The sequence below is a fragment of the Pongo pygmaeus genome, chromosome 20 (assembly GCF_028885625.2).
Source record: "Pongo pygmaeus isolate AG05252 chromosome 20, NHGRI_mPonPyg2-v2.0_pri, whole genome shotgun sequence".
In the NCBI taxonomy this organism is placed as follows: domain Eukaryota; kingdom Metazoa; phylum Chordata; class Mammalia; order Primates; family Hominidae; genus Pongo; species Pongo pygmaeus.
Genome location: NC_072393.2, coordinates 57,401,761 through 57,428,720, shown reverse-complemented (window position 1 = coordinate 57,428,720; position 26,960 = coordinate 57,401,761). Strand labels below are relative to the sequence as shown.

The following is a 26,960-nucleotide window of genomic DNA, read 5'->3' as shown; positions in this document are numbered from 1 at the left end:
GAGGCCTCCGGGGATTTGTGGCTACATGAGTGAACACCTGGAATGTTTTTCTCTACCTAGAAATCCCTCCTGACTCTTCCACACCCAAGCTTCCTCCCAGAACCTGGGGATTCTTGTTGCCCTTGGCAAAGCGTCTGCGTTCTGAATAACCCCGCCTGCTGTGGGCAGGAAGGGTGTTCAGGCAGCAGGAGTCCCCTCCACATCTATGCCTCTGATCTGAGTTTGCAGATGAGAGGCCTCATCAGGGTTTTTCTTTGACCCACGTGGCGCTGCCTTTTAAAAACATGTTCTCAATTGCTAATGTGCTGGAATCAAAATATTTCACACTGAAATCGAGATCTCTGGATTCTCCTCAAAAGACAAACAAAAAAATATGAAGAGCTAGCTGTGTTCCTGACCTGTGGGGAGGGGGTGGGGAGGAGTTGGAGGGAGTTCCGCCACTGTGAGCGGCCGCCTTCAGGAGGGGCAGCTGCTTTCAAGACAGACATGGCCCCCATTAGGCCAGCTGTGCCCTTCTTGTTCCCTGCCCGGTGGCTGTGAGCGTTTGAGTTTGCAGCCTTGGCACTAGGGTCTCTCATAAAGTCAGGAGAAAATGTCCAGGACAGGGTCAGCTGCTGCAGCGGGGGGCAAGGGTCCTGGGTTCCGGAGTCCTGAGCAGCGCACAGCCTTGCAGTGTGGCCCGAGGCACGGTGAGCCTCAGTTTCTCTGTTTGCAATGCAGATGTGCAGAGGATGGGGCCTCATGGTTCCCAGTATCCCCGTGGATGTGCTCTTGGGGGTTCTTCAGGGTTTCAGCCACTTCCCATCATGCTGAGCATGCTTCAGTTTCTCTCTCTGAAGAAGGCTGAGGCTGGGTTGGATCCACTCTGGGCTCACAGCAGCCCCTGTGGCGGCAGCAGCCTGTTTCCTGGTGCTGCCTGCTTGGCGTGTCCCTGTGTGTTTTGTTTCTGCTCCTGTCAGCCTGGCTGCTGGGGTGGTGTGTCCCTCAGGCAGGTGTCAGGTGTTAGGCGTGTCCCCTACATTGGCTAACATGACAGCTGGCACTGGGGAGGCCCTGGGGCATGTTTCCCGAGGAAATGGCTGAGAGCTGGGCTTCGGCCTCTGGGTCTGGAGTCTGGGATGGAGTCGCACCTCTGCCTGGGCCAGGTTTCCACGCCTGGGCCGCGTGCCGTGATCCATCTCGGAGTCTACACTCTTCTTTCTCTCCAGAGCCCTAGACTTTGGGAGAACCAGACTCGGTTTCTCCACTGCCTTGGGCAAGCCCAATCCCCTCTCTAAGTACCCAACATGGGGGAATCCAAGCAGCCTCTTTAAGCCTCTGTTATGGGTGGAAGTGTGACTCCACCCCACCCCCCATCATTCATATGTTGACATCCTAACCCCCAGTGACTCAGAATGTGACTGTATTGGAGACAAGGTCTTAACATCGGTGATTAAGGTTAAATGATGTCACGTGATGGGCCTGAATTCAGTGACTGGTGTCCTTACAAGGGAAGGAAATTAGGACCCAGGCATACGCAGAGGGACGACCCTGTGAGGACACAGGGATAAGACAGCATCTACGGGCCAAGGTAAGAGGCCTCAGAAGGAAGCTCCGCTGTTGGCACCTTGACCTGGGATTTCCAGCCTCCAGCGGTGGAGAAAATCAGTATCTGCCGTTCAAGCCACCCAGTCTGTGGGACTTTGTTTTGGCAAATATAGCATCTGGTGTGTGGGGCGAGGGGGCCTGGGACTCTCCGTCCTGAACAAGTGCCTCCCGGTGGTTCTGCCAGGTGATGGGGTGGGGGCCCTGGCCTGCGGCCCTGTTGCTTGACAGCCTGCCTGTGACTGTCCCAGGGACTTACCTCCAGTCCGGTCTGGTGGGGTGTCAGCTTCAGGCATTTTGGGTACTTCTGGTTCCTCCAGCAGCTCTGGTTTCTTAAGGGGCAGGCCTTCTTTGGTCTTGGGACTCTGATGCTCCTCCCACCAGGTAAGCATCTTCATTCTAAGGCAGGAAGCCCCGTGGTGAATGCTGTGCTCAGTCCCTGCCCCGTCCAGTTCCCAGGAGGAGCCCTGGGCTGGGCCCAGAACACCAGCTTCCTCCGCTTCCTGGTTCTGTGACCAGCACAGCCCCACCCCACCCCGTCAAATGGGGATAAGAACCTCTATTCTCTTGGCGTGGACCCTCTCCCAAGTCTCTTTCTGGGCCTCCTGGAATTCACTCTGTCCTCCAGAGCTGCCCGGCTCCTCTCCTGCTCACAGCCCTCTCATGGCTTCCCAGTTCCCCCAGGATACAGCCCAGCCCTTCAGCCTGGTGGCCCTTCGTGTCTGGTCCATTCCTGCTTCTATTGCTGCCCTGTGATGTCTCCATATTACTTTTTAGTTTTGGACAGGTCTTTTTTTTTGCACCTTTCTTCCTCCTTCGAATATTTCTGGCTCATGTCTGCATGTCTGTGCCCGGCACACCGCCTTGCTCTTTCTGACAGCTGTGTTGTTCTGTTGTGTGGAAGTCCCATGGATTATGTAACTGTTCCCCTTCCTTTCTTGCTCTGGCAGCTGCAGGGGCCACCTGCTGGTCCCTGGCTGGCAGCTCTGTCTTTCTGTCCCGTGTCCCCTGCAGAGCAGCCTGAGCAAGCTTTAAAGACCCGATCTGTTCCTCCCCAGATGGAGATCCTTCCATTGTTTCCTTCTGCGTTCAGACAATAAGATTCAAACGTCCATTACCTGTCTGAAAACCCTTGCTCTACAAAAATATCCGAAAATACCGATGGAGCTGAGGTCGTAAGGACGTTGGGGACTGAAGATCAGAGGCCACGCATCAACTGAGGGCTGGCTGCACACCGCTGGGTTGTGGGGAAGCAGGGGCTTGCTGTTATAATAACCAAGGGACTTGGTTTAAATGGTCCAGTGACAGCAGACAACAAGGCCTTGGGTCCATACTAGGTAGGGACCTGGATATGACACCCCCACATCAAGGGGGCGCTAGAAAAAAAAAATCTAGTCATTGGTCAAGGGAATGACAAGAAAGCATGTCTATTTTGGCCTGGGCTTTGGGTTGCAAAAAAACTTTTTTTATTTCTCTTAGAAGCTGAGGCCTCCATTTATAGAGATTTGCATCAGAGAGCGGCAGAGTGAGCAATGAACACAAATAGCCCCCGGTTTGTTATGCTGTTGGGCAACTCACACAAAACTCATCTCGGAGGGACTTGCCCACCACATTGTCTGCATATGCTTCTTGCAGGTAAAGTCCCCACTGAAGCAGCTCACCTTCCAAGATGACCAACCATGAGAGGAAATAGCCCTCCACGAGGGAAGATGAAACCCAAACTTCTCACCAGAGCCCTTGAGGCTCTGCCCGCAGGTTAGCCTCTCCCAAGCTCTCCCTAAGCTCTGAGCTCATCTGGCCCTGCTGGGCTCTTGAACTCGATAAACCTTTGCAATCTCAGAGCCTAGAACTGCGGCTCCCTCGGTCTGGGCAGCTCCCCACACTCCTTTAGGCCTCAGAGCAAGTACCTGAAGGCTGCTCCCCGCCCCCTCCCCTTGCCACACCCTCTCCCAGCTCCCCGTTTTCCTCCAGGCACTTCCCAACATTTGTCGCTACACATCTGTTTATGTCCTCGTTCAGTGTCCACCTCCCTGAGGCCCGGTTTGCTCTATGATATTGTCAGAGGCATTTGAACCAGAGTAACTCCATCTTGAACAGGGGCTGGGTAAAATAAGGCTGAGACCTACTGGGCTGCATTCCCAGACAGTGGAGGCATTCTAAGACACAGGATGAGATAGGAGTTCAGCACAAAAAAACAGGTCATAAAGACCTTGCTGATAAAACAGGTTGCAGTAAAGAAGCCGGCCAAAAGCCACCAAAACCAAGATGGCAACGAGAGTGACCTCTGGTCATCCTCACTGCTACACACTCCCGCCAGCACCATGACAGGTTACAGATGCCATGGCAACATCAGGAAGTTACCCTATATGGTCTAAAAAGGGGAGGCATGAATAATCCACCCCTTATTTAGCATATCATCAGGAAATAACCATAAAAATGGGCAACCGGCAGGCCTCGGGACTGCTCTGTCTATGGAGCAGTCATTCTTTTATTCCTTTACTTTCTTAATAAACTTGCTTTCACTTTACAGACTCGCCCTGAATTCCTTCTTGTGCGAGATCCAAGAACCCTCTCTTGGGGTCTGGATCCAGACCCCTTTCCTGTAACAGTATGACCTGGCATGTAGAATTTGCTCAGTACATTTTTGTTGAGTTAATGTATGGGGAAAGGCTTTGCATCACACATCTCTGTTGCATCAGTGTACAGCAAGTGCACTGTTATAAAGGACATTTGAGTGTTCTGCATACTCTAAAAAATTATGAACAAGGCCAAAGCATACAAATCCAGACATGCAAGAAAATAGCACAATATTGAAACAGCCTTATGAGATGGTTTGAATTCAAGATTATTATTGCAAATTATTGTTTCTTTTCTTTTCTTTTTTTAAGAAACAGGGTCTCACTGTGTCATCCAGGCTGAAGTGCAGTGGTGTGATCACAGCTCATTGCAGCCTCTACCTCCTGGGCTCAAGCCATCCTCCCACCTCAGCCTCCTGAGCAGCTGGGACTATATGCATGCGCCACCACACTCGGCTAATTTTTGTATTTTTTTGTAGAGATGGGGTCTCATTATGTCTCCCAGGCTGGTCTCAAACTCCTGGGCTCAAGCGATCCTCCTACCTTGGACCCCCAAAGTGCTAGGAATACAGGCATGAGTCAATGCACCCTGTCCCATTTTTAAATTTTTTAATTTTTTTTTTTAGATGGAGTCTTGCTCTGTTGCCCAGGCTGGAGTGCAGTGGCACAATCTTGGCTCACTGCAACCTCCACCTCCTGGGTTCAAGTGATTCTCCTGCCTCAGGCTACCAAGTAGCTGGGATTACAGGCACATGCCACCACGTCTGGCTAATTTTTGTATTTTTAGTAGAGACAGGTTTCACCATGTTGGCCAGGCTGGTTTCGAACTCCTGACCTCGCGATTTGCCTGCCTTGGCCTCCCAAAGTGCTGGGGTTACAGGCGTGAGCCACCACGTCCAGCCGCCATTTTGTTTTATTGTAGGTTTTCCTCCCATTCACAACCCACTTCTATGCTTGTACTGGATTTGCTTGGACACACTGTGACTCTCCTCCTGCCCTCCCAAGGCCCCCAGTGTCTGCCTCCTGAGGGAACTTGGCACAGCTCAGCTCCAGAGCCACCAGCCCGCCTTCAGGGGACACCTCCACACCTGTGGCCCAATCTACTGCCCCCATGCCTCCTGCTCAGCCCTCTGGCTGGGGCGCCACCACCCCACTCTCCTGTCCTGGACTCTCCACCCATCTTCTGCTGTGTTTGGCCCCTCCTACCCCCTGCACCCCACTCTTCCCAGATCTCTTCCTTCTCCTTCCCTAGGACACCACCTCCGAAGCCCTCTCCCCAGTGAGAGCGACCCTGCCTCTGGCCTGATTCTCCAGGAGGCCTGGGGCCCACATCTGTGCTCTTCTGTTTTAGAACCCTCATCCTCTGAAGAAAGAGTCTCCTTCTGCTACTTCGAGCTTCTGGCTATTGGGCCAGAACATCCCCTTCCTCTCCTCGTTTCTGTCACTGGCAACCCCCTAGACCAGGCCTCTGTATTCCCAGCGGATTTTTATGCTTGACTCACAGTCTTTCTCTCCCCAGATTCCTGTCATCATTTTGGGTGCCTTTGGCATTCCCATGGACAGACCCAATTGTCACCCCAACACGTCAGCTCCCAGAGCTCCGGAGGCCAGTTCCTTTTTGGTGGTGGTGGTGGCTGGAATCCCTTTCTGGAGGAGCCAGCTGGGATGGGCTGTTAGAGGCGGCATCGACCCTTGACTCAGGCAGGGCCAATCAGTCTTCCCTGGGATTGCTAAATCACCACGAGAAGACAAGTTCTCTGTCAGCTGGAGTTAGCTAAGAGAGGAGGACATGAATCTGGGGCTGGCCATCTTCCCTGTAAGGTGAAGAGAGCCTCCAGAGCTCACGTTAACCAGAAGGAAGCAGAGCCATAGGGTGGAGACAGACAGACTCTTGGTGAAGCCATCTGCATGCCTGGATTCAGACATGCCTGAAGTGTAGATCCACCTGTCACGGGTGGAATTGTGTCCTCCCAAATATATATGTTGAAGTCCCAACCCCCAGTAGCTCAGAATGCAACCGTGTTTGGAGATAGGTCCTTTTAAGGGGTTATTAAGGTTAAATGAGATCATTATGGGTGGGCCATAGTCTATGCGACTGTTTTTGGAAACAATGCCTCAAGTTAAATGAAGGCTGTTCAGGTGGGGCCTTAATCCTATATGACTGGCCTCCTTATGTCTTAGTCTGTCTGTGCTGCTATCACAAGGTGCCATAGACTGGGTGGCTTATAAGCAACAGAAATGTATTTCTTATAGTTCTAGAGGCTGTAAAGCCCAAGATCAAGGCACTGGTATATTTGATGTCTGGGCAGGGCTTGCTTCCTGGTTCATGGATAGCAAATTCTAGCTGTGTCCTCATGTGGTGAAAGGGAGGAGATGGCTCCCTGGGAGCTCTTTTATTAGGGCACTAATCCTATTCATGAAGACTCCACCTTTATGACCTAATCACCTCCCAAGGCCCCACCTCCAAACACCAGCATCTTGGGGATTAGGATTCCAACAAATGAATTAGCAGGGGTAGGGGGCATACAGACATTCAGACCATAGCACCTTACAAGAAGAGGGAGAGACCAGGGGTGTGTGCACAGAGGTATGACCATAAGAAGAGGCAGTAAGAGAGTGAGGAGAGAGGCCTCAGGAGAAACTAACACTGCTGACACCTTGATCATGGACTCCCAGCTTCCAGAATGCTGGGAGGACAAATTTCTGTTTTTTGTCTGTTTGTTTCTCTTTTGAGACAGAGTTTCACCCTTGTTGCCCAGGCTGGAGTGCAATGGCGAGATCTCAGCTCACTGCAACCTCCGCCTCCCAGGTTCAAGTGATTCTCCTGCCTCAGCCTCCCGAGTAGCTGGGATTACAGGCATGAGCCATCACGCCCGGCTAATTTTGTATTTTTAGTAGAGACGGGGTTTCTCCATGTTGGTCAGTCTGGTCTCGAACTCCCGACCTCAGATGTTCAGCCCGCCTCAGCCTCCCAAAGTGCTGGGATTACAGGCATGAGCCACCATGCCTGGCCTCAAATTTCTGTTGTTTAAGCCACTTAGTCTGTGGTATTTTGTTATGGCAGCGCCTGCAAACTAATACGTACCTTTAGACTTAACAGTCAATCTCTTCCTACAGCAGATTGAAAATGGTGGCAAATCCTTGGATAGTTTTCCTAAGGACAGGTGGAATCTATCTCTTCTCCCTTTGAATCTTGGCCAGGCTGTGACTTGCTCTAAGAGAATGTTGTGGAAGTGATGTGCTGTTGATTTTGGGCCTGTCCTTTAAGAGGACTGGCAGCTTCTGCTTTGGAAGAGAGCACATGGAGAGAGTCGGAGCCCACGTGGAAAGAAAGAGGGGCCCAGCTGAGCCTCGCCTTCTGGCTGTCCACACCAAAATGCCTGGTTTGTGAATGAAAACATTTTGGACTCTCCATGCTAGCCCAACTCAAGTGACCTCAAGTGACACCACAGGGAGCAAAAGAATCACCCAGCTGGGCCCTGCCCAAATTCCTAATCTAGGAAATCATGAAAAATACTAAAATGATTATTGTTTGAAGCCACTGTATTTTGGGGAGATTGCTATGGTCTGAATGTTTACACCCCCCGCTCAAATTTACATGTTGAAATCCTAACCCTCAAGGTGACTGTATTTGGAGGTGGGGCCTTTGGGAGGTGATTAGTTCATGAGGATGGAACTCTCCTGAATGAGACAAGAGCCTTTATAAAAGAGACCTCAGTGAGACCCCAGTCCCTTCCACCAAGTGGGGACATAGTGAGAAGATGTCATCTATAAGGAAGAGAGCCCTCACCAGACACTGAACCTGCTGGCGCCCTGATCTTGGACTTCCTAGCTTCCAGAACTGTGAGAAATAAATCTCTGTTGCGCACAAAACACCCAATCTATGGCATTTTGTTGTAGCAGCCCAGATGGACTAAGACAGGGGTAGAGACATAGCAACAGATGACCAGAACTGTTCCCTTTCTCTTTGAGCTTGTTGAATTCAGCCCTCATAACTCACAACTGGAAGAGACCTGATGAATGCAACTGTTTCCTTTAATTACCAAGGGTTCATTATCTCCCAAAACTTTTCCACTTATGAAAATGTAAATTCCAATATCTCATGATCTGCCTAGTTCTTCTATCCATCCAGTTTTTTTTGTGCTCCCCTTCCAACTGTTCCCATTATATGATATCACAGGTGGAAGCTTCAGTTCCAAGACACTATATTTTCTAGAGTCTATGAAGACTCTTTCAGTTTCTCTTCCTTTCCTTCCCTCCCACCCCACCAGGTACAATGGCTCCCCAGTTAAAGTGCTCTCTCTCTCCTTCCAGCCTCCTCGCTTGCCCGTCTCCCACCTCCCCACTCCATCACCGTTCCTGGCGTCTTGTCCATGAATACTCAAACCTAGACCAATGCCATCATCTACTCCTTTTTTTCTGCTATAGTCTGAATGTTTGTGTTCCTCCAAAATTCTTCTGTTGAAACATAATCTCCAGTGTTTTGGTATTTGGAGCTGGGGCCTTTGGGGAGTGATTACATTGGGAGTGTGTAGCCCTCATGAATGGGATTGTAGTGCCCTTATAAAGGGACCCCAGATAACTCCCTTTCCCGGTACACCATGTGAGGACACAACCAGAAGGTGCCGTCTGTGAACCAGGAAGCAGGTCCTCACCAGACACCGAATCTTCTGGTGCCTTGATCCTGAACTTTCCAGCCTTCAGAACTGGGAGAAGTACATTTCTTCTGTTTATAAGCCACCCAGTCTATGCATGCTGTTATAGCAGCCTGAATGGACCAAGACGTCTTCCAATGACCACTGCTGGGAGGAGATGTCACATAGCAATGACGCTTGGCACCATTAACGATTACTAATCTCCAGTAACCATTGGGCCTTTGCTACTGCTCAGTGGTTGCTCTCCTTGTCCTTATACAGATCTTGCTCATTCTCCCCAGTGGCTATTCCAACCACCCTAACACATCTCGCCTCTTCTTAATCCCCCACGGATCTCCCATGCTCCCACCCATGTCATTTTCAGCAGACAACCTTGCCATGCTTCCCTTGCTATGAAAATAAGCCACTGGGTGGCAGGGCCTCACCCCACCAACCCCAATCCTAAATGCTGCCTAAAGGTGAACAAGAGAAAGAACACCTGCCACCGGATTTTGAGAATAACGCTGAGAATAAGGATAACTGGTTGCTTTAGACAATGTCGTGTCAGTGGCCTGGTGCTGGGGAGCAAGTGGAAGAGTGATGAGAATCAGGAAGTGGTGTAAGATACTTTCTCAAAAGAATATTGAATAGTACATAGAGGAAGCCTGTGGGGCTGAGGCGGGAGAGATCTGTGCCAGCAAAGAAAGAATGATTGAAAATTTAAGAGCCAGCAGGGATGACTGGTGGAGTACAGCTCCTAAGGCAGTGGAGGAGAAGGATTCCCAAGCAGAGGAGGTGAGGCTTACCTTGGACAGGAGGAAGGAAGCCTCTTTCCCTAAAAAAGTCAGGGAGTACATCACTCAATGTCAATGGTAATAACGTTGTATGTGTTGGGGAGTTGATTTTTTCCTCAGAAGCAGGTAAACCTTATTGCTGAACGTGACGGGATGAGATAAGAGATTGGGGGCAAGAGGGAAACACCTGGCATATTGACAGAGTGTAAAGTTGGAGGGGGTTGCTTAGAGGCAAGTTAAGGATTTCTGGGCAACACTGATCCCCTACCTCTGCCCCAAGGATGGAGACAGTGAAAGAGTAGGGTTCTCTTAGCATCTCCCTCATACAGACCTCTAACCTAGTACTTGTTGACTTGTCTCCCTCCCTCTGGAAAATACAGGACACAGGGTAAGAGGGGAAACAGACAAAAAAGTTTGACAAACATTAGATGAGAGCCCTATGATGAAAACAAAGAGCAGAGGCAATATAAACAGTGGTTAAGAATCTTTCCAGAACTGATGAAAGACACCAAAGCATAGATTGAAGAGGCCAAATAAATATAAATAAAGACAAATCTAAAAAAATGATATCCACACTCAGTCACATCAAAGTAAAAGTGTTAGTGCTAACACCCAAAAGTCCAGGAGACCTACAGGAGTCCTGAAAAGACACCTGGCCCTGGAGAGAGGCCCCGGGAAGTTTTCCAGAGCATGTGATGGAAGGGCTGTAGGCTGAGTCCTAAATGATGAGTAAATGTCAGCCAGGTGTGAGAGGGGAGCAGGGGGAGAAGATGAAATGCAGAGGAGGGGGAGTATTGGGCAGAAGCCCCACTGTCAGCAAAGCTGCAGGGCAAGAAATGCATGTGTCACAGACAAATAAGCAAGTTGGTGTTATGAAAGTGTAAAGTGTGAGGCCAAACTGGAAATGTCAGAGACAAAGAGGTCTTAAAGGCAGAGAAAGATAAGGAGAGATCATTTTCAAAGGAGTAGCAGATGAGAGTCACAGCTGACTTTTCTCCTGTGATAAAAGAAGCAAGATATAGTGGAACATGGAATAGTTCAAGATACTGAAAGAAAATGCCTGCCAATGCAGCATTCCGAACTTGGCAAATATACCGTTTTTTTTTTTTTTGAGACAGAGTCTCACTCTGTGGTCCAGACTGGAGTGCAGTGGCACAATCTCAGCTCACTGCAGCCTCTGCCTCCAGGGTTCAGGCGATTCTCCTGCCTCAGCCTCTTGAGTAGCTGGGATTACAGGTGGACACTACCAAATCTGGCTATTTTTGTTTTTTGTATTTTCAGTAGAGACAGGGTTTCACCATGTTGGCCTGGCTGGTCTAAAACTTCTGGCCTCAAGTGATCCACCCACCTTGGCCTCCCAAAGTGCTGGGATTACAGACGTGAGCCACCACGTCTGGCCAAAATATCTTTCAACTATGAAGGGAGAGGGAGAGAGAGTTGGGGGCGGGGCAGTGGGTAGAGAGAGAGAGAGAGAAAGTGAAAGAAACCAAGAATGTTTGCTACCAGAAAACCAATTCTAAAGGGCTTTATAGAATATATTTCAGGAAAAAAGATTCTGGTTGGAAGATCTGAGAATACTAACAGAATGTAAGGAATAAAGAATAGAGACTATGGTAAATATGTATGTAAATCAAAATGAGCAGTGAATGTACAAAATAAAACCAAAGATGATCATGATGTCTTTGGGGGCTCAAAAATATAGAATTGGTATTTCATTAATAATAAAATGCCACTAATAGTAAGATGCATAATTTATAGATCACTAAGGGAAAAAATGTTGCCAGTTAAACTATTAAGAACTAACATAGTCCTGAACAGCACATGAATCATCCAATGTCATGTTAATTTAAATTTTAAAAATGTCTTCTGAAGGATTAAGCAATTCCTTCTGATTTCATTTGCATTGATAGTTTATGAGATAAATTACCCTTTTGCTTTTTATCTTACAAGAAAAAGTAACATGGCTTCATCCACGTGTGGGTATCTCTCTTTCCTAGGTTCTATAAAGCACCAGATTGTTGCTTTACAAAAAAATATGGGATTCTGGTCATTTCTCAAACAAATGTTACAGGTGTCACGGAATGGAAGGTACGCTTACTCTTTTACTTCTGTGCCGTTCTGTATACACGATAACTTTGTTTCAGTACCAGCTAATAATGTAATACTTTTGCAAATGTTTGAAAAGGCAATAAATTAAACATGTATCAATGAACAAATACTTCAATTAAAGTGATAATATGAACAGCAATGACAGAGTTCATGCACCTGCAGGCAGTGACAACTTTATCAGGACTGCCACCTGGGACCAACAGCAACTGTAAATCACCATCAGTTGAAGACATATCTCTATTTCAGAGATGTTCGAATGGGAAATAACATGTATATTGGAATTGATAAAATGCCACAAAGCATGTTATAAAAATAGCATGTAAGTTGTGAGGAGGAAAACTAGAGTTCAACTGTTCTAAGGTCTTTATGTTGTCTGGAGGAGGGTAAAGGTTTTATACTTTGAAATTATCAAATATATACTTTGATAACTGAAGTATAGATGTTGTGATTTCTGGGTAACCAGTAAAAGAATATTTAAAAAACATATAATCGCATAATTTTCAACTAGTAGAAAGAAAAGAATGGATTGATAAAAATACCCAGCCAATCCAAATGAAGACACGTAAAGGGAAAAAAGAAACATATGGAACAAACTAGGATGGTATATTGAAATACCATCAGTATTTAAATGCACCAGTAATTACATCAAGTAAATTAGTTTAAATCCAATTTAAAAATTACAAGACTAAAAAAAGTCAAAATCATATGCTGATTATAAAACACGTATCTAAACCTTAAGATCACAGATTGAGAGTAGATGTAAAAAAAGGAGCTGGTGGAGCTATACTAATATCTGACAGAATAGGCTTTAATACAAAGGTGAAGAAGAAAAATGGTGTCTGATATAAGGAAGATACTTGTATGCACTTTTTTTTTTTTGAGACAGAGTCTCTCACTCTGTTGCCCAGGCTGGAGTGCAGCAGCATGATCTTGGCTCACTGCAGCCTCTGCTTCCTGGGTTCAAGCCATTCTCCTGCCTCAATCTCCCAAGTAGCTGGGATTACAGGCACGCGCCACCATGCCCAGCTAATTTTTTACTTTTAGTACAGAGGAGGTTTCACCATGTTGGCCAAGCTGGTCTCAAACTCCTGACCTCAAGTGATCCACCTGCCTTGGCCTCCCAAAGTGCTGGGATTACAGGTGTGAACCACCATGCTCGGCCATGTATGCACATTTTAAAATAGACTTGAAGCTAACGACATGGCCTCAAGATTTATAAAGCAAAAACTGACAGAATTTCAAGAAGAAACAAACAAATCCACAATCATTGTAGGAGATTTAAAAACACATATCTCTTATCATTAGAGCAGGCAAGCAATTAAGTCAGTACAAGTAGAGAAGATTTAGATTTAAACATGATTAACGAATTTGATTTAAAGGGTATATATGTATATGTATGTGATTGTGTACACACACACAGACACACACAGAGACATATATACTGCATTCAACAGGCATAGAATATACATTCTTTTCAAGTTCACATGGAATATTTATAAAAACTAAACAAAAAATGCATTACAAAGAAAATAAAGAATTGAAATCATGCATAGTATATTTTCTGACCTTATTGGGTTTAAGCTAAAAATTTAAAAAGATAGTAATGTGCCTAAGAAACTCATGGGTCAGGCCAGGGGCGGTGGCTCACGCCTGTAATCCCAGCACTTTGGGAGGCCGAGGCAGGCGGATCACCTGAGGTTGGGAGGTCAAGACCAGCCTGACCAACATGGAGAAACCCCATCTCTACTAAAAATACAAAAAAATTAGCCGGGTGTGCTGGCGCATGCCTGTAATCCCAGCTACTTGGTTGGCTGAGGCAGGAGAATCGCTTGAACCTGGGAGGCGGAGGTTGTGGTGAGCCGAGATCACACCATTGTACTCCAGCCTGGACAACAAGAGCAAAACTCTGTCTCAAAACCAAACCAAACAAAACAGAAAACAAACAAACAAAAAATACTCATGGGTCAAAAAATCATAATGGAAATTAGAAATATTTTAACCAAATAATAATAAAATATTTATATTAAAATTTGTGAGATGCAGCTAAAGTCATGCTTAGAGGGAAACTTACAGCCCTAAATACAAATACTGAAAAAGAAGAGTAGCTGAAAGTTAACGATACAAGAATCCATTTTTAAAAGGTAGACAAGGCTGGGGCGGTGGGCCACGCCTAGTAATCCCAACAGCACTTTGGGATGCCGAGGTGGGTCGATCACTTGAGCCCACGAGTTGGAAACTTGCCTGGGCAGCATGGTGAAATCCTATTTCTACAAAAAATACAAAAATTAGCCAGGCGTGGTGGCACACACCTGTAGTCCCAGCTACTGAGGAGGCTGAGGTGGGAGGATCATATGAGCCCAGAGAGGTGGAGGCTACAGTGAGCTGTGATTGAGCCACTGTACTCCAGCCTGGGTGAGAGAGGGAGACCCTGTCACAAAAAAAAAAAAAAAAAAAAAAAATAGACAAAGGAAAATAAATTGGAAGAAAGTATGAGGAAGGAAATGGAGAACATAAATAAAGGTAGTAGGCTTTGGGAAAGGCTGCTGATGAATTTGAACTTTGATACTCACGACAAGAGGACGAGGCAGAAGAAGAGCAATGAGAATGCAATGGCTCCATATACAATGCCCTGGATTAATCCTTTCACGAACACACTGGAAACTGATTTCTTATCTGGAATGGGAGGGAAGTGAGATTCACTTTTCTCCAAAGGCTTTGAAGTCTGAGCTAAAACTCTCTACCTTTCCTCTGGTCCTGTGCCCATCCACATCTGGTCTTTAGGTGTTCTTTCCAGCTTGGTCACTAGGTCCCTGGATACTCACTTGGTATCAGGAAGATGCTGGAAGTGTGAATTCCATATTGGTTCTTCCCCTCACAGCGAAGTCTCATGACTATTTCTGGCTCCCCGATGAGGTTGATGGTGCTGTTGGCCCAGGGGGCACGTGTGGAAGAAGTCACCCGGAGGATGTTATCCATGCTATTCACAGTCACAGGGACACCTCCCATCCACCACTGCACGGAGGGCTTGGGGATCCCGTGGAAGGAACAGCTGCACAGAACTGTCTTCTCCAAGGAACAAGAGGAATTGAACAGCCTGGCAGGTGCTGTGCAGAGGAAGAATCAGGGATCATCAAGATGTCCTGACTTTGCTTCTCTACTTCCCCTAAGACCCAGTCTTCTCTTTACTCGCTATTCACAGGGAGCTTCAGAAAGACTTTCTGGCAACCCAGAGTGGGGCTGGGACTCAAAACAGTCCCCTTTCATCCTCTCTCCACATCTGCCTCAGACTTGGGCTCAGCTCCTACCTCTGGCCCTTCAGCCCCAAAGGTCAGGGGGAAGATGTGACAGCTCCTAAGACTTCTTTCCCTTTTCTTCAGCCCACTATTTCTCAGGATCCTGCCTGTGCCCACCAGCACTCACAGACTACTTGGAGCTTGACCAAGCTGTTTTTGGTCATGTTGGCTAGGGAGAAGTTCAAGTGACATCCGAGGATGCTGCCATGGTCCTCAGGCCTCAGGGTGAAGTGCAGCACTGAGGAGGAGCTGCTGGAGACGGCTGAGTTCTTCCAGGAGTGGAAGAGGGCTTTGGTTTCTTTGCAGGTGCCTTTGAGGGTACAGTTCAAGGTCACAGGCTTCTCAGCCAAAAGAATCTCTGGCACGTGGCGCTCTGGCTTTTGGGTTAGCTCTGGAGAAGAGAGAAGTAGACCCAAACCTTGGGGGAAAAGGGACCCTCATGGACACTTCACTGATGCACAGCGTTTCCAGGTTACAAAGTGCTCCCCACCCATTAGCTCATTTGCAACCCCCTCACCTCCCCAACAGCCTTGTGAAACCTGGGATTGTTGTGGTTGATTGGTTTTTCACAAATAGATTTCCTTTCTCTGTGTGGAAGGGGAACAGCCCAGTGTCCAGGTGATCAAACTGAAGAGAACTACTCAAGGTGGTAGAGCTTGAATCCGAACTCTGGTCTTCAAAGACTGAGGGTGAGTAGTTTTCTGAGGATCTACATTGTAGAATGAGGATTCTACATTCTGACCCCTTACCTGAGTCCCAGGCTGCATGTGCTAGTGGTAGCTCCTACTCTGCCTCCCTTTTCCAGCCCAATTCTCCCCTTAAACTCTGCCCCTTCCCAGCCCAATCTGTGATCATTTCCTCTCTATTTTGTACTGGTTGGATGATATAGGGTGAGTCGCTTCTCTCTTTGCCATTTCTATTTGGAAAAGTAAAGTTACCTATTACACTGATCTCATTGCATCATTGTAAAACTCAAATACCTAAGGTTTTGTAAAGCCCAGTGCCCATCAGGTAAAAACCACATAATCACCGGAACCACTTTTGGATTTCCTTCTTTCCAAACCACTTATTGGATGATATTGAACATCACCTGACATAAAGAGTTTGATATTCTCCCCCAGGAAAGCACTGTTTTGTTCTCCTAGATCTGCATAGAATAAATATGTTATGCTGTTCCCTTTGAGTATATCGTGGATGAGTAGCGTACAGCCTTCTTCATCAAGATTCCCAGTCATGTAAAATTCGTCCTTGGTGTTATCACCAACGGTAGCATTGGGTTTATTTGTTGCTACCAGGGAGCTGATGTTTTTGTTGAGCCAGTAGCGCATGATCACGGAATTGCCTGGGGGTTCTTTGGGAAATTCAAATGCACAAGGGATTGTAGTGCACAGCCCCTCTTCCACTGGTATCTTCTTGACTTCCATCAAAACATGAGAAAGTAGCCCTGTAAGGAGAGATCCAAGTTGAAAAACAGACCCACCTAGCATACTCCTGTATTATATCTGTGCATTAAAAGAGTCACCTTACCTAAGAAAGGCTTGACACTTGTCCCGCTCCTATGAGGTGATCTCTAAACCCTTGGGATATCCTGCCTGATAAGAGTGTCTTTGTTTACCTGGGACCTTGGACTTCATCAGCTGATGCTAACACTATGATTTATGGTGGGAGCCCTGGATCCTGGGGCATCAGCTTGACCCCTGGAGGGGCTGAAGACTAAGCTAAGTCAGTGACCAGACCCACAATAAAAACCCTGGACACCAAGGCTTGGGTGCACTTCTCTTCTTGGCATGTCTGTGCATGTCACCACACATTGTTGCTGAAAGAAGCTCTGTTGGTGCAACACCACTGGGAGAGGTCAGCTGAAAGCTCATGCCTGCTCTCTCCTGAACCCTGCCCTATGCACTTCTTCCCTGTACTGATTTTCATCTGTATTATTTTGCTATAATCAACTGCAATCATGAGTAAAACAGTTCTGCTGAGTTTTGAGTCCTTCTTGTGGATCACTGAATCAGGCACCTTGGGGACTCCTAAACTGCACCACTCCAATCTAGTCTGCTGGATTTTTTATTGCTCTTCTTGTTGGTATTAACTGTATCTTGTGATCTTGGCCATGTTGCATCATTTCTGAATCTCAGTTTCTCAATCAGAGAAACAGGTACGATAATACCAATGCTACAGTATTGTGATAATTAAGGACCATAACTACAGAGGCATGTGGCCACCTGTAATGATAACTGCAGATTGTGACTTCAGTCACATTACATTACAGGAGACCATGTCATAGTGAACAGTTAGTGAATAATTGTGCTCACCACCCATTAGCTCATTTGGAACCCCCTCCCCTCCTCAACAGCCTTGTGAAAGCTAGGATTGTTGTGGTTGAATGGTTTCCACAGATAAATTTCCTTTCGCTCTGTAGAAGGAGAACACCCCATTGTCTAGGTGAGCAAACTGAAGAGAATTACTCAAGGCGGTAGAGCTTGAACCTGAACTCTGGTCTTCAAAGACTGAGGGTTTTTTGAGGATCTATATTGTAGAATATAGATTCTACATTTTTTTTTTTTTTTTCCAGACAGAGTCTTGCTGTCACCCAGGGTGAAGTGCGGTGGCACGATCTTGGCTCACTGCAACACCCGCTCCTTGGTTCAAGTGATTCTCCCAACTCAGCCTCCCCAGTAGCTGGGATTACAGGTGCCCACCACCACACCTGGCTAATTTTTCTACTTTTAGTAGAGACAGGGTTTTACCATGTTGGCCAGGCTGGTCTCCAACTCCTGACCTCAGGAGATCTGCCCAACTTGGCCTCCTAGAGTGCTGGGATTACAGGCATGAGCCACTGTGCTTGGCCAAGTACCTAATTTTTTAGGTACTTCATCTTACCTCAGCCTTCATCTTACCTCAGCCCTGTCTGCCTTCCACCCCCACCCACCCTTACCTCCCCAAGACACCTCCATGCTGCCTCTCCTTCTACTTACCCAACCATAGCAGTGGCAGTGCCATCAGCCCCAGCGAGATCTCAGGGGCAAGAGAGGACCAGGATGTATCCTGCTGCTAACTCTGACCTCAGATTGGTCTGTCCTGGAAGGCAGGATTTGGAATGGATGAGGAGAGAGGCAGCAGTAAGAAGTACGGGGTGAGGCTAGAAAGAAGTCCACTACTTGCTAGGGGCTCTTGTCTTTTCAATCCACCCCTAAGGTCTGTTAATCTTGTGAATTAGGGGCCTGATGGGACCAGATGCTGGGGATCTTCAAGAACAGAGGTTGGGCTGGGCGCAGTGGCTCACGCCTGTAATCCCAGCATTTTGAGAGGCTGAGGTGGGAGGACTACTTGAGCCCAAGAGTTTGAGACCAGCCTGGGCAATGTAGGGAGACCCTCTCCCTACAAAAAAGTTAAAAAAATTAGTTGGGTGTAATGGTACATGCCTGTAGTTCCAGCAACTCAGGAAGCTGAGGTGGGAGGATCTCTTGTGCCTGGGAGGTTGAGGCTGTAGTGAGCTGTGGTCACAACACTGTACTCCAGCCTTGGCAACAGAGCGAGACCCTGCCTCAAAAACAAAAGAACAGGGGTTGTCCCCACACTCTTTGTGAAGCCTCAACACCATGTCTGCTTTCCTCTCTCTAGTCTGCATTCCCACTCCACTGCCTCTTCCAAGAGCCTCAAATGCCAAGCCAAGGAGCTTGGACTCCCTCTCACATCAACGGGGGAGGTCATGGAAATTATGGAATGATTTTGAACCATAGGAGAACGGGTTTGGGTGTTCCAAAGGTCCCTCTGGGTCTGCAGTGAGGAGGAAGCAACAGTCCAGGAGAAAGAGGATGAAGTCTGAGCTGGAACAATAGCTATGGGGGACAAAGAGAAGGTGATATATTTAAGAGAGATATTTGAGAAATAAACATTTCAGCGGCTGACAGGATACATTCCAAACTCCCTTGCCTTTCATTCGCGCTCTCCCTGATTTTGCCCTGCTTTTCCCTTACCTCGATAGCCCCCATGCCTGCACCCTGTCATTCTTTCCATACCAAAAAATATATATATATATATATTTTTTTTTTTTTCTTTTTTGAGACAGAGTCTTGCGCTGTCACCCAGGCTGGAGTGCAATGGCACGATCTCAGCTCACTGCAACCTCTGCCTCCTGGGTTCAAGCGATTCTCCTGCCTCAGCCTCCCGAGTAGCTGGAACTAAAGGTGTCTGCCAGCACGCCCAGCTAATTTTTGTATTTTTGGTAGAGACAGGGTTTCGCCATGGTGGGCAGGCTGGTCTCAAACTCCTAACCTTGGGTGATCTGCCCACCTTGGCCTCCCAAAGTGCTGGGATTACAGGCGGGAGCCAATGCACTGGCAGAAATGGGGATCCTTTCTACAGATGCTCCGCACATCCTTCCTCTGCCTGTTTACTCAGGCCACTCCCAGTGTCATGGCGTCCTTCTGCAGCTCTGTCCTTTGCCCACATTCAAACCTTCCCTCTCTCTCCAAGTCCAGGTCAAATGTAACCTCCTCCTGGAAGTTCTCTCCTGGATCTCACAACCAGAAAGAAGCCTCCTCTCTCAGACTCTCTTCAGCAGCCCTAGCTATCCATCTCCTCTAGGGCAATATCTCAGGTAGACTCTGAGAGTTGCCTACCTGATAGCCAACCTCTGTTTCCTCCTCAAATTTGTTCAGGTGATCAAGCCACCAATTTGAAAAATAATATCTCTATTTTCTTGTTTCATTTTCATCTGGGGTGGCCACATGGCAGAGTTCTGGCCAGTGAGCCAAGGAGAAGAAAAATGTTATCAAATTACTATCAGTGAATAAAAGCCTACTCAGCTTTTCTCCTTTTTTTTTTTTTTTTTTTTTTCTGCCATCCCAACTGAGCTCCCAAGGGTGTTTTTTTTTTTTTTTATGTAATACTAGCTAATAAAATTCCAGGGCTTGGTTTTAAAAACATAAGTTTTCATAATAAAGTACATGACTCTCAGAAAGAGTTGAAGGACATGTTTCCTGCCCCTGCAGCAATAAATCAAAAGATATTGTTCTGTGTTATAAAATGGTTCAAGGAATTTGATTTGATGTTGTGCAAAACTGAGACTGTTTATAAGAATATAATTTATGTTCTCCTCTGCAATATACAGTTTTGTATGAATATTCATGATGGTTGCTGACTTGTTCTAGTCGTTATTAATACGAATCTGCTCTTGGAAGAATAATTTAAACAAAATGGTCTTATGAGACTACAAAGATGTTAGAAATTATTCCATGTCTTATGAAAATGATCCCCAAATAAAACAGAATTCTGACGGGTTGTCTTATTTGATGATTTCTTGCTCTGGTAATAATAACATTGTAATTGACATCTCTGTTTTCCTAAACTGTATACCAATCTGTAGGACTGTACACTACCCCTCATGAACAATGCAAAAAATAAAAATAAAAACCTGGCCAGGCGCAGTGGCTCATACCTGTAATCCCAGCACTTTGGGAGGCCGAGGCAGGTGGATCACCTGAGGTCAGGAGTTTGAGATCAGCCTGGTGAAACCCCGTCTCTACTAAAAATACAAATATATATATATAGGGGGTGGTGGCAAGTGCCTGTAATCCCAGCTACTGGGGAAGCTGAGGCAGAAGAATCGCTTGAACCCAGGAGGCGGAGGTTGCAGTGAGCTGAGATTGCACCATTGCACTCCAGCCTGGGCAACAAGAGCGAAACTCCATCTCAAACAATAAATAAATAAATAAATAATAAAAACCTTTAACTCCGCTAGATTTATTACTGAGCACACATTTTGAGAGACTTGTCTACTTAAAATACCAAACTTAAGAGGCTATCTGCTGGAGAGTTTTGGGAGTTCTACTTTTCTGACACTGGCACCATCATTTCCTCCTCCTCACCTTCCTCTTCTTCCTTCCTGGAAGATGAATGTGATGCTGGAGAAGGTGCAGCCATCTGGCAACTATGAGACAACTGTGAGGATGAAAGCTAGAGATCTGGGGATGTTGCTGACAACAACATGGGGAGCCTGGTTTTCTGATGACCTTGTGGAGCTGTTGCAACAACCCCACACAGCCCACTGCCATATCTCTTCTCCATTTGATTGTCGTGCTAGTTGGGAAACTGATAACATGCTTTACCAGGGAATCTATCCAAAAGTGAACTTCTAGGCCAGGCACAGTGGCTCACGCCTGGAATCCCAGCATTTTGGGAGGCCAAGGCGGGCAGATTGCTGGAGCCTAGGAGTTTGAGGCCAGCCTGGGCAACATGGAGAAACCCCATCTCTACTAAAAATACAAAAATCAGCCAGGCGTGATGGCATGTGCCTGTAGTCCCAGCTACTCGGGAGGCTGAGGGGGGAGAATTGCTTGAACTGCGGAGGCAGAGGTTGCAGTGAGCCAAGATCACGCCACTGCACTCCAGCCTGGGTGACAGAGCAAGACTCCATCCCCGCCACAAAAAAAGTAAAGCTTCCATGCTTGCAGGTACCAGATGAATGGGGCCCGTTTATGAAGATGTAGGAGACTCCTTGGGGACTCCTAGAAAACTTTTAGAGGAAGATGACAAGGAGACTCTGCAGGGGGCTCTGCAGCTGAGGAAGGACAGTGGCATTTCCATTACTCCATTGTTCCAGTGATATTTCCACCATTGCCCCTTCACATTTCCACATCCACATGGCATCCTTTTAAATTATAAATCAATCATGTCAGTTCCCTGTTCGTTACCATCTGTTGGCTTCACTTTACTGTCAAAATAAACTCCAAAATTTGACAGATTATTAGCAGACTGCTAGAAATACTACCTAACCCTACTTCCCCTCTGTTTCTCTTTCTCTCCTTGGTCAGCTTCTGCCCCTTCACAGTACGCAGGGAAGTAACTCTGTATCTATTCTGACCAGAATGTGAGTTCCTTGAGAAAATTAGTCATGTCCAAATATCTTTTGTGTGTCATGTTGGAATCACCTTTGTGTACCACTTCTGGGTGGCCTTTGTGTGTCATGCCCAAGGTATCTTTGTGTGACATAATGGAGTCCACCTTTCAAAGTCAAGTCTGAGTCACTTTTGTGTCTCTAGTACCCAACACACAATCTGGAACACAGCTGGTGCATAATAAAGCTTTATCAAATGAAAGAAGATTTGGAACCAAGAAATTTGGGGTTTTGGCAAGGTGCGGGGACTCACACCTGTAATCCCAGCACTTTGGGAGGCCAAGGCGGGCAGATCACTTGAGGCCAGGAGTTCAAGACCAGCCTAGCCAACATGGCAAAACCCCTTCTCTACTTAAAAAGCAAAAATTAGCCAGGCGTGGTGGCATGCGCCTGTAGTCCCAGCTGTTCGGGCTCGGGAGGCTGAGTTATGAGAATCACTTGAACCCAGGAGGCAGAGGCTGCAGTGAGCAGAGATTGCGCCACTGCCTTCCAGCCTGGGAGACAGAGAGAGAGAGAGAGAGAGAGAGAGAGAGAAAGGGAGAGAAAGAGAGAGAGATAAATAAATAAATAAATCTGGGTTCTAGCTGTGGCTCTGCAGATACCTTAAAATAAATAAATAAATAAATAAATAAATAAATAATACTGAACAATCATGGTGGTCCATGTGCTATGCACTGCAGATTCACATACTTTATCATTCTCAATCTCACAACAGCACTGTGATGCAGTTCTCAATGCATCACTTTGTAGATAAGGAAACTGAGGCCCAGAACAGCACAGGAACTAGTCAGGTTCACAGGGCCAAGATATTGACATCCTAAAGTCATAATGTAGGTCCCTGGACTCCGAACCCAGTGTTCTTTCCGGTATGCCAGGCTGCCTTCAGAACTGCTGTGTCATCATGGTTGAAGCCTCTTCTCCTCTCTGAGTCCCATGCTTCATGTATAAAATATGGGATAAATCAAACTGTCCTGTCCACCTCAAAAGGTTCGAGAAAGACAGTGGGAAAAGCATATAGTTATGCACCATGTGAGTTACAAATGTCTTCCCCCTGGACTTGTGTGGTAGGCAAAATTCTAAAGATGTCTCCCATTCCAAGATTCCTGTGCCCTGGTTATTCAATTAAACATTAATCTACGTGCTTCAGTGAAGGGACTTTGCTGATTGAGTAAAGGGACTTTGCTGATAGAGTGAAGGTGACTAATCTGCTGATCTTAAATTGAGGAGATCATCCTGTACTATCTGAGTGAATGTAATGTAATCACATGAAACTTGCAAAGCAGAAAAGTCAGAGAGATTCAGGAGAAAGAAAGGGTGTAGATGAGCCAGAAGTGGAGGTCAGAGAGATGTGAAGCATAAGAAGGATTTGACTCACCATTGTTTGCTTTGAAGATGAAGGAATGAACCCATGAGCCCATAAGGGCAGCTCCTAGAAGCTGACAATGACCCCAGCAGACAGCTAGCAAGGGAATGCAGACCTCACTACTACAAAGCATGGAACTGATTCTGAATGTGTTTGGAAATGGGTTCATCCAAAGAGACTCGAGAAAGCAACATAGCCCTGCCAACACTGTGATTCAGGCCTTGTGAAAGCTGGAGCAGAAAACCAGGGGAACCACGCTACACCAGAACTTTTGACCTTCTGTGAGATCATACATGAGTGTTCCTTTAAAAGCTGCTAAAGTTGGGCTGGGCCCGGTGGCTCATGCCTATAATCCCAGCACTTTGGAAGGCCAAGGCAGGTGGATCACATGAGGCCAGGAGTTCCAGGCCAGCCTGGGCAACATGGCAAAACCCTGTCTCTACTAAAAATATTTTTAGAAAATTAGCCAGGTGTGGTGGTACTTGGGAGGCTGAGGAATGAGAATAGCTTGAACCCAGGAGACAGAGGTTGCAGTGAGCCGAGATTGCACCACTGCACTCCAGTCTGGGTGACACAGCGAGACTTGGTCTCAAAACAAACAACAAAAAAGCTGCTAAAGTTGTGGTAATTCTTATGAAAGCAACAGGAAACCCATACGACTTGGATGTGAAGCCAGTTCAAAGGAAGGGTTCTAGATTCTTCTGTGAGTGGATGGCCAGCAGTCCAAAGGCTTGGTCTTTGCCTCCCGTTTTCTAGGTGTTTCTGGGCCAGGCCCTTCCCTCACTAAGGAACTGCTTCCTCGTTTAAAAGATAGTCTAGAGTTTGCAAATTAGTGGCTTTGTGAGGCAGTTAAAATGCAGGGGGTTTTATTTAGCCTGCATTAAGAAACCTGCATACAGACTTTCTTTAATTAGTTGCAATGTTTAAAAATCAGGATCCTTACATAAAAGTCTGAACTCCCAGCTACTTTTAATAAATTAGATCTGACAACACATGGCAGATATTAACTTTCCCCTTTAATATTGGACAATTGTTCTCCAGTCCATTCCTGCCCCTGCTCTCCCTGCTGCACTCACCTGGGAGGGGCATATAACACAGTGTTAAGACTGTGTGCTGAGTCAGCCTGCCTGAGTTTAAGTCTGGCTCCACCATTTGCCAGCTGTGTGACTGTGGGCAAATTCCTTCCCCTCTCTGGGTTTCCCCAGTTTCCTCACTTATGTAGATTTTAACAGGATTCATCTGGCAGAATTGTTGGGAGGATTAAATGATTAAATGAATGAATGCATGTAAAACCCTCAGAACACAGCCCAGCACAAAATAAGTGCTAGGCAACTGTTTATCATTCACATCACCTGCCTGGTTCCCTCAGCATTTAAATTGTGACCGCTCTTGACTCATCTCTTTTCTCAGTGATGTTTTGATTCAAGAACCAGCCCTCTGCTTTTCCATTCTGATTTCTGCCTCTCTTAAAAAACGACTCCCTCCTTACATCAAGATGCTACTCAGGCTACCAGATAACAAATCCTATCTGTGCATCATAACCCACTTTTGCTTTTTTTTCACTATCAAAATCCTTCCTCCTCCTTTAATTTACAATCTCGAATCAAAGGTTGGGAAGAGCTCTGGGCTGGTTCCAGCTGGGGCTTTGCCAGTAACTTGTTGGATAGCTCTGGGCAAGTTCTGTCCCCTTTCTGCTTCCCCTTCCTTTTCCTCCTCGGTAAAATGGGAGGATTACTGCAGACTATGTAAGGGTCCTTCAGATTCAAAAACTCTGATCTCTCACATCTGTAATCCCAGCACTTTGGGAGTCTGAGGTGGGAGGATCGCTTGAGCCCATGAGTTTGAGACCAGCCTGGGCAACATAGCGACACCCTGTCTCTACAAAACAATTTTAAAAATTAGCCCGGCATTGTGGGTGCAGCTACTCTGGAAGCTGAGGTGGGAGGACTGCTTGAGCCTGGGAGGTCGAGGCTGCAGTGAGCTGAGATTCTGCCACTGAACTCCAGCCTGGGTGACAGAGCAAGACACTGTCTCAAATTAAATAGATGAATACAATAATAAAATAAAAATAAAATTCTGATCTCTTTCCAGTCTCACTTCCTTCTCCAGGCCCTGGTGTGTGCGTGAGTTGTCTTCACAGATGATCTCTTTTCCCTCCCCCTAAATTATCATTTCTTTTTCCATATTTACCTCCCAGTCTGAGGTTCCAAAGAGCTCCAGCCTGGTCCTTCCTCAGCACTATTTCCTTAAAAACCGAATGTCCTCCTGAATTTTTGCATCAAGCGAGTTTGTTTGACTTCCTATTACTGTTTTCAATGACTCTAGATGCGCCCGATGAACTGACCGACACACGGAATAACCGTGTACACAAACACGGAGTGCCTCACGGGAAAGTGACTGAGGTAGAGGAAGGCTAACCGATTTGCTGAACTGGGAGTCCCCCGAGGCCTCACCAACCTCCTTGCATGGGGATACCAACCCCGTCAAGCCCCGCCCCGCAAGCTCACGCGAGTTTGTCCAGAGCCAATCAGGGCCTGACCCTTCTCGCGGAAGCTGCTGGGATGCGCAGCCGCATAAGAGAGCGCGCGGGTCTCCAGAACCTGAGCTAGTCAGAAGCAACAGTCGCTACTGGGTCCCCCGGCCACTGGGAGAATGGTTTTCCTTGGGCAGGTGGTTCCAGACCCCCACCAGTCCTCTAGACTCCAGGCCAATCAGTTGCTAAGGGACGTTCCTCTCTCAGCCTAGTACGTGCGGGAAGTCAAGGCATTGACTAAGGAACAAAATGCCCAGTGCCGGACCCCCAGGTCTGGTCAGAAGGCACCCACCCTGTGTACTCCTTGTTTCCTGTCCTGCACCCGAGGCCCCTATCACCAAGAAAACAAGACACACGATGAAGCCCAGCCTCTCTATTCCCATTCCCAAACCCATCTCTGACCTATCTCCAACCGATCCCCATCCTCTGTCCTATTCCTCTTCTACATTTTATTCTCTTCTTTCCCAACACTGGCACTCTCCCTCTCCCCAGCCTTGTCTGCCTCTCCCTCCCAAACAGAAGATGTATCTTTAGTAGAAGCAAACACCAAACCTGTTATACAGAGGCTTCTATCCTCAACTCAAAACCTCTGCTGCACAGGATTCTCATACAGCTCCACTGAATATGATTCTCATACAATCTGCACTTTCCAGAATTACAAAGCATGAGAGGAAATAACCCTCCACAAGTGAGGACAAAACCTAAACTTCTCACTAGAGCCCTTGAAGCCCTGCAAGTTCTGGCCCTTCAGGAGCTCATCCCTCAGTCAATTCCAGTCACAGCAGCCTGCTCTGGGCTCCTGAACTCACCAAACTGCTCTCATGTCAGAGCCTAGGATCTACTGCTCCCTCTGTCTAGCCAGCTCCTAAGAATCCTATAGATCTCAAGGCAAGTGTCACTTTCTCTGAGAGGCCTCCTCTGACTCTGTAATCCAACCTAGCTTCCTTTCCTGTGCTTTCTCATAGTATTCTATCCTTTTTTCTTTCTAGCACTTATCAACATTTTAAGCTATAAATTCGTGTGCATTTCTTCATTGTCTATCTATGTAGACCATGACTCCACGGAGGCAGGGCCAGCGTCTTACTTCTTCCCCTCATTATCTGGCACATGGTGGCACATCTGATATTTCTGTGAAATGTGAACTGCCTGTGAGAGGTGCTTATACATGTGGGGGCT

General features: G+C 46.9%; 1 protein-coding gene across 2 annotated transcripts; it reads right to left on the bottom strand.

The window, feature by feature from the left end:
• Positions 1-333: 333 nt before the first annotated feature.
• Positions 334-25,733, bottom strand: LOC129020887 (sialic acid-binding Ig-like lectin 9). Of its 2 annotated transcripts, XM_054465786.2 has the most exons (10): positions 25,442-25,727; positions 19,613-19,731; positions 18,726-18,829; positions 17,966-18,068; positions 16,081-16,434; positions 15,118-15,381; positions 14,520-14,801; positions 14,268-14,370; positions 1,844-1,983; positions 335-1,212 (listed from the first exon to the last, which is right to left on the bottom strand). In XM_054465786.2, the coding sequence occupies exons 4-10, from the start codon at positions 17,988-17,990 to the stop codon at positions 1,187-1,189; spliced, it is 1,194 nt and encodes a 397-aa protein (XP_054321761.2). In that variant the 5' UTR covers positions 17,991-18,068; positions 18,726-18,829; positions 19,613-19,731; positions 25,442-25,727; the 3' UTR covers positions 335-1,186. The 2 variants fall into 2 exon arrangements, with proteins under 2 accessions (XP_054321762.2, XP_054321761.2); XM_054465787.2 differs by lacking the exon at positions 19,613-19,731 and having other exon boundaries at positions 334-1,217; positions 25,442-25,733.
• Between the last annotated feature and the right edge of the window lie 1,227 nt (positions 25,734-26,960).

What these genes read in the sequence shown, in the direction of transcription:
- LOC129020887 (XM_054465786.2), bottom strand. Translation starts at nt 17,990, where the DNA reads ATGGCACTGCCACTGCTATGGTTGG. An exon ending in ACTGCCACTGCTATGGTTGG is followed by an intron (nt 16,435 to 17,965) that starts GTAAGTAGAAGG and finishes CTCTCCTTACAG; the next exon opens with GGCTACTTTCTCATGTTTTG. An exon ending in GGTCAAGCTCCAAGTAGTCT is followed by an intron (nt 14,802 to 15,117) that starts GTGAGTGCTGGT and finishes TCCTCTGCACAG; the next exon opens with CACCTGCCAGGCTGTTCAAT.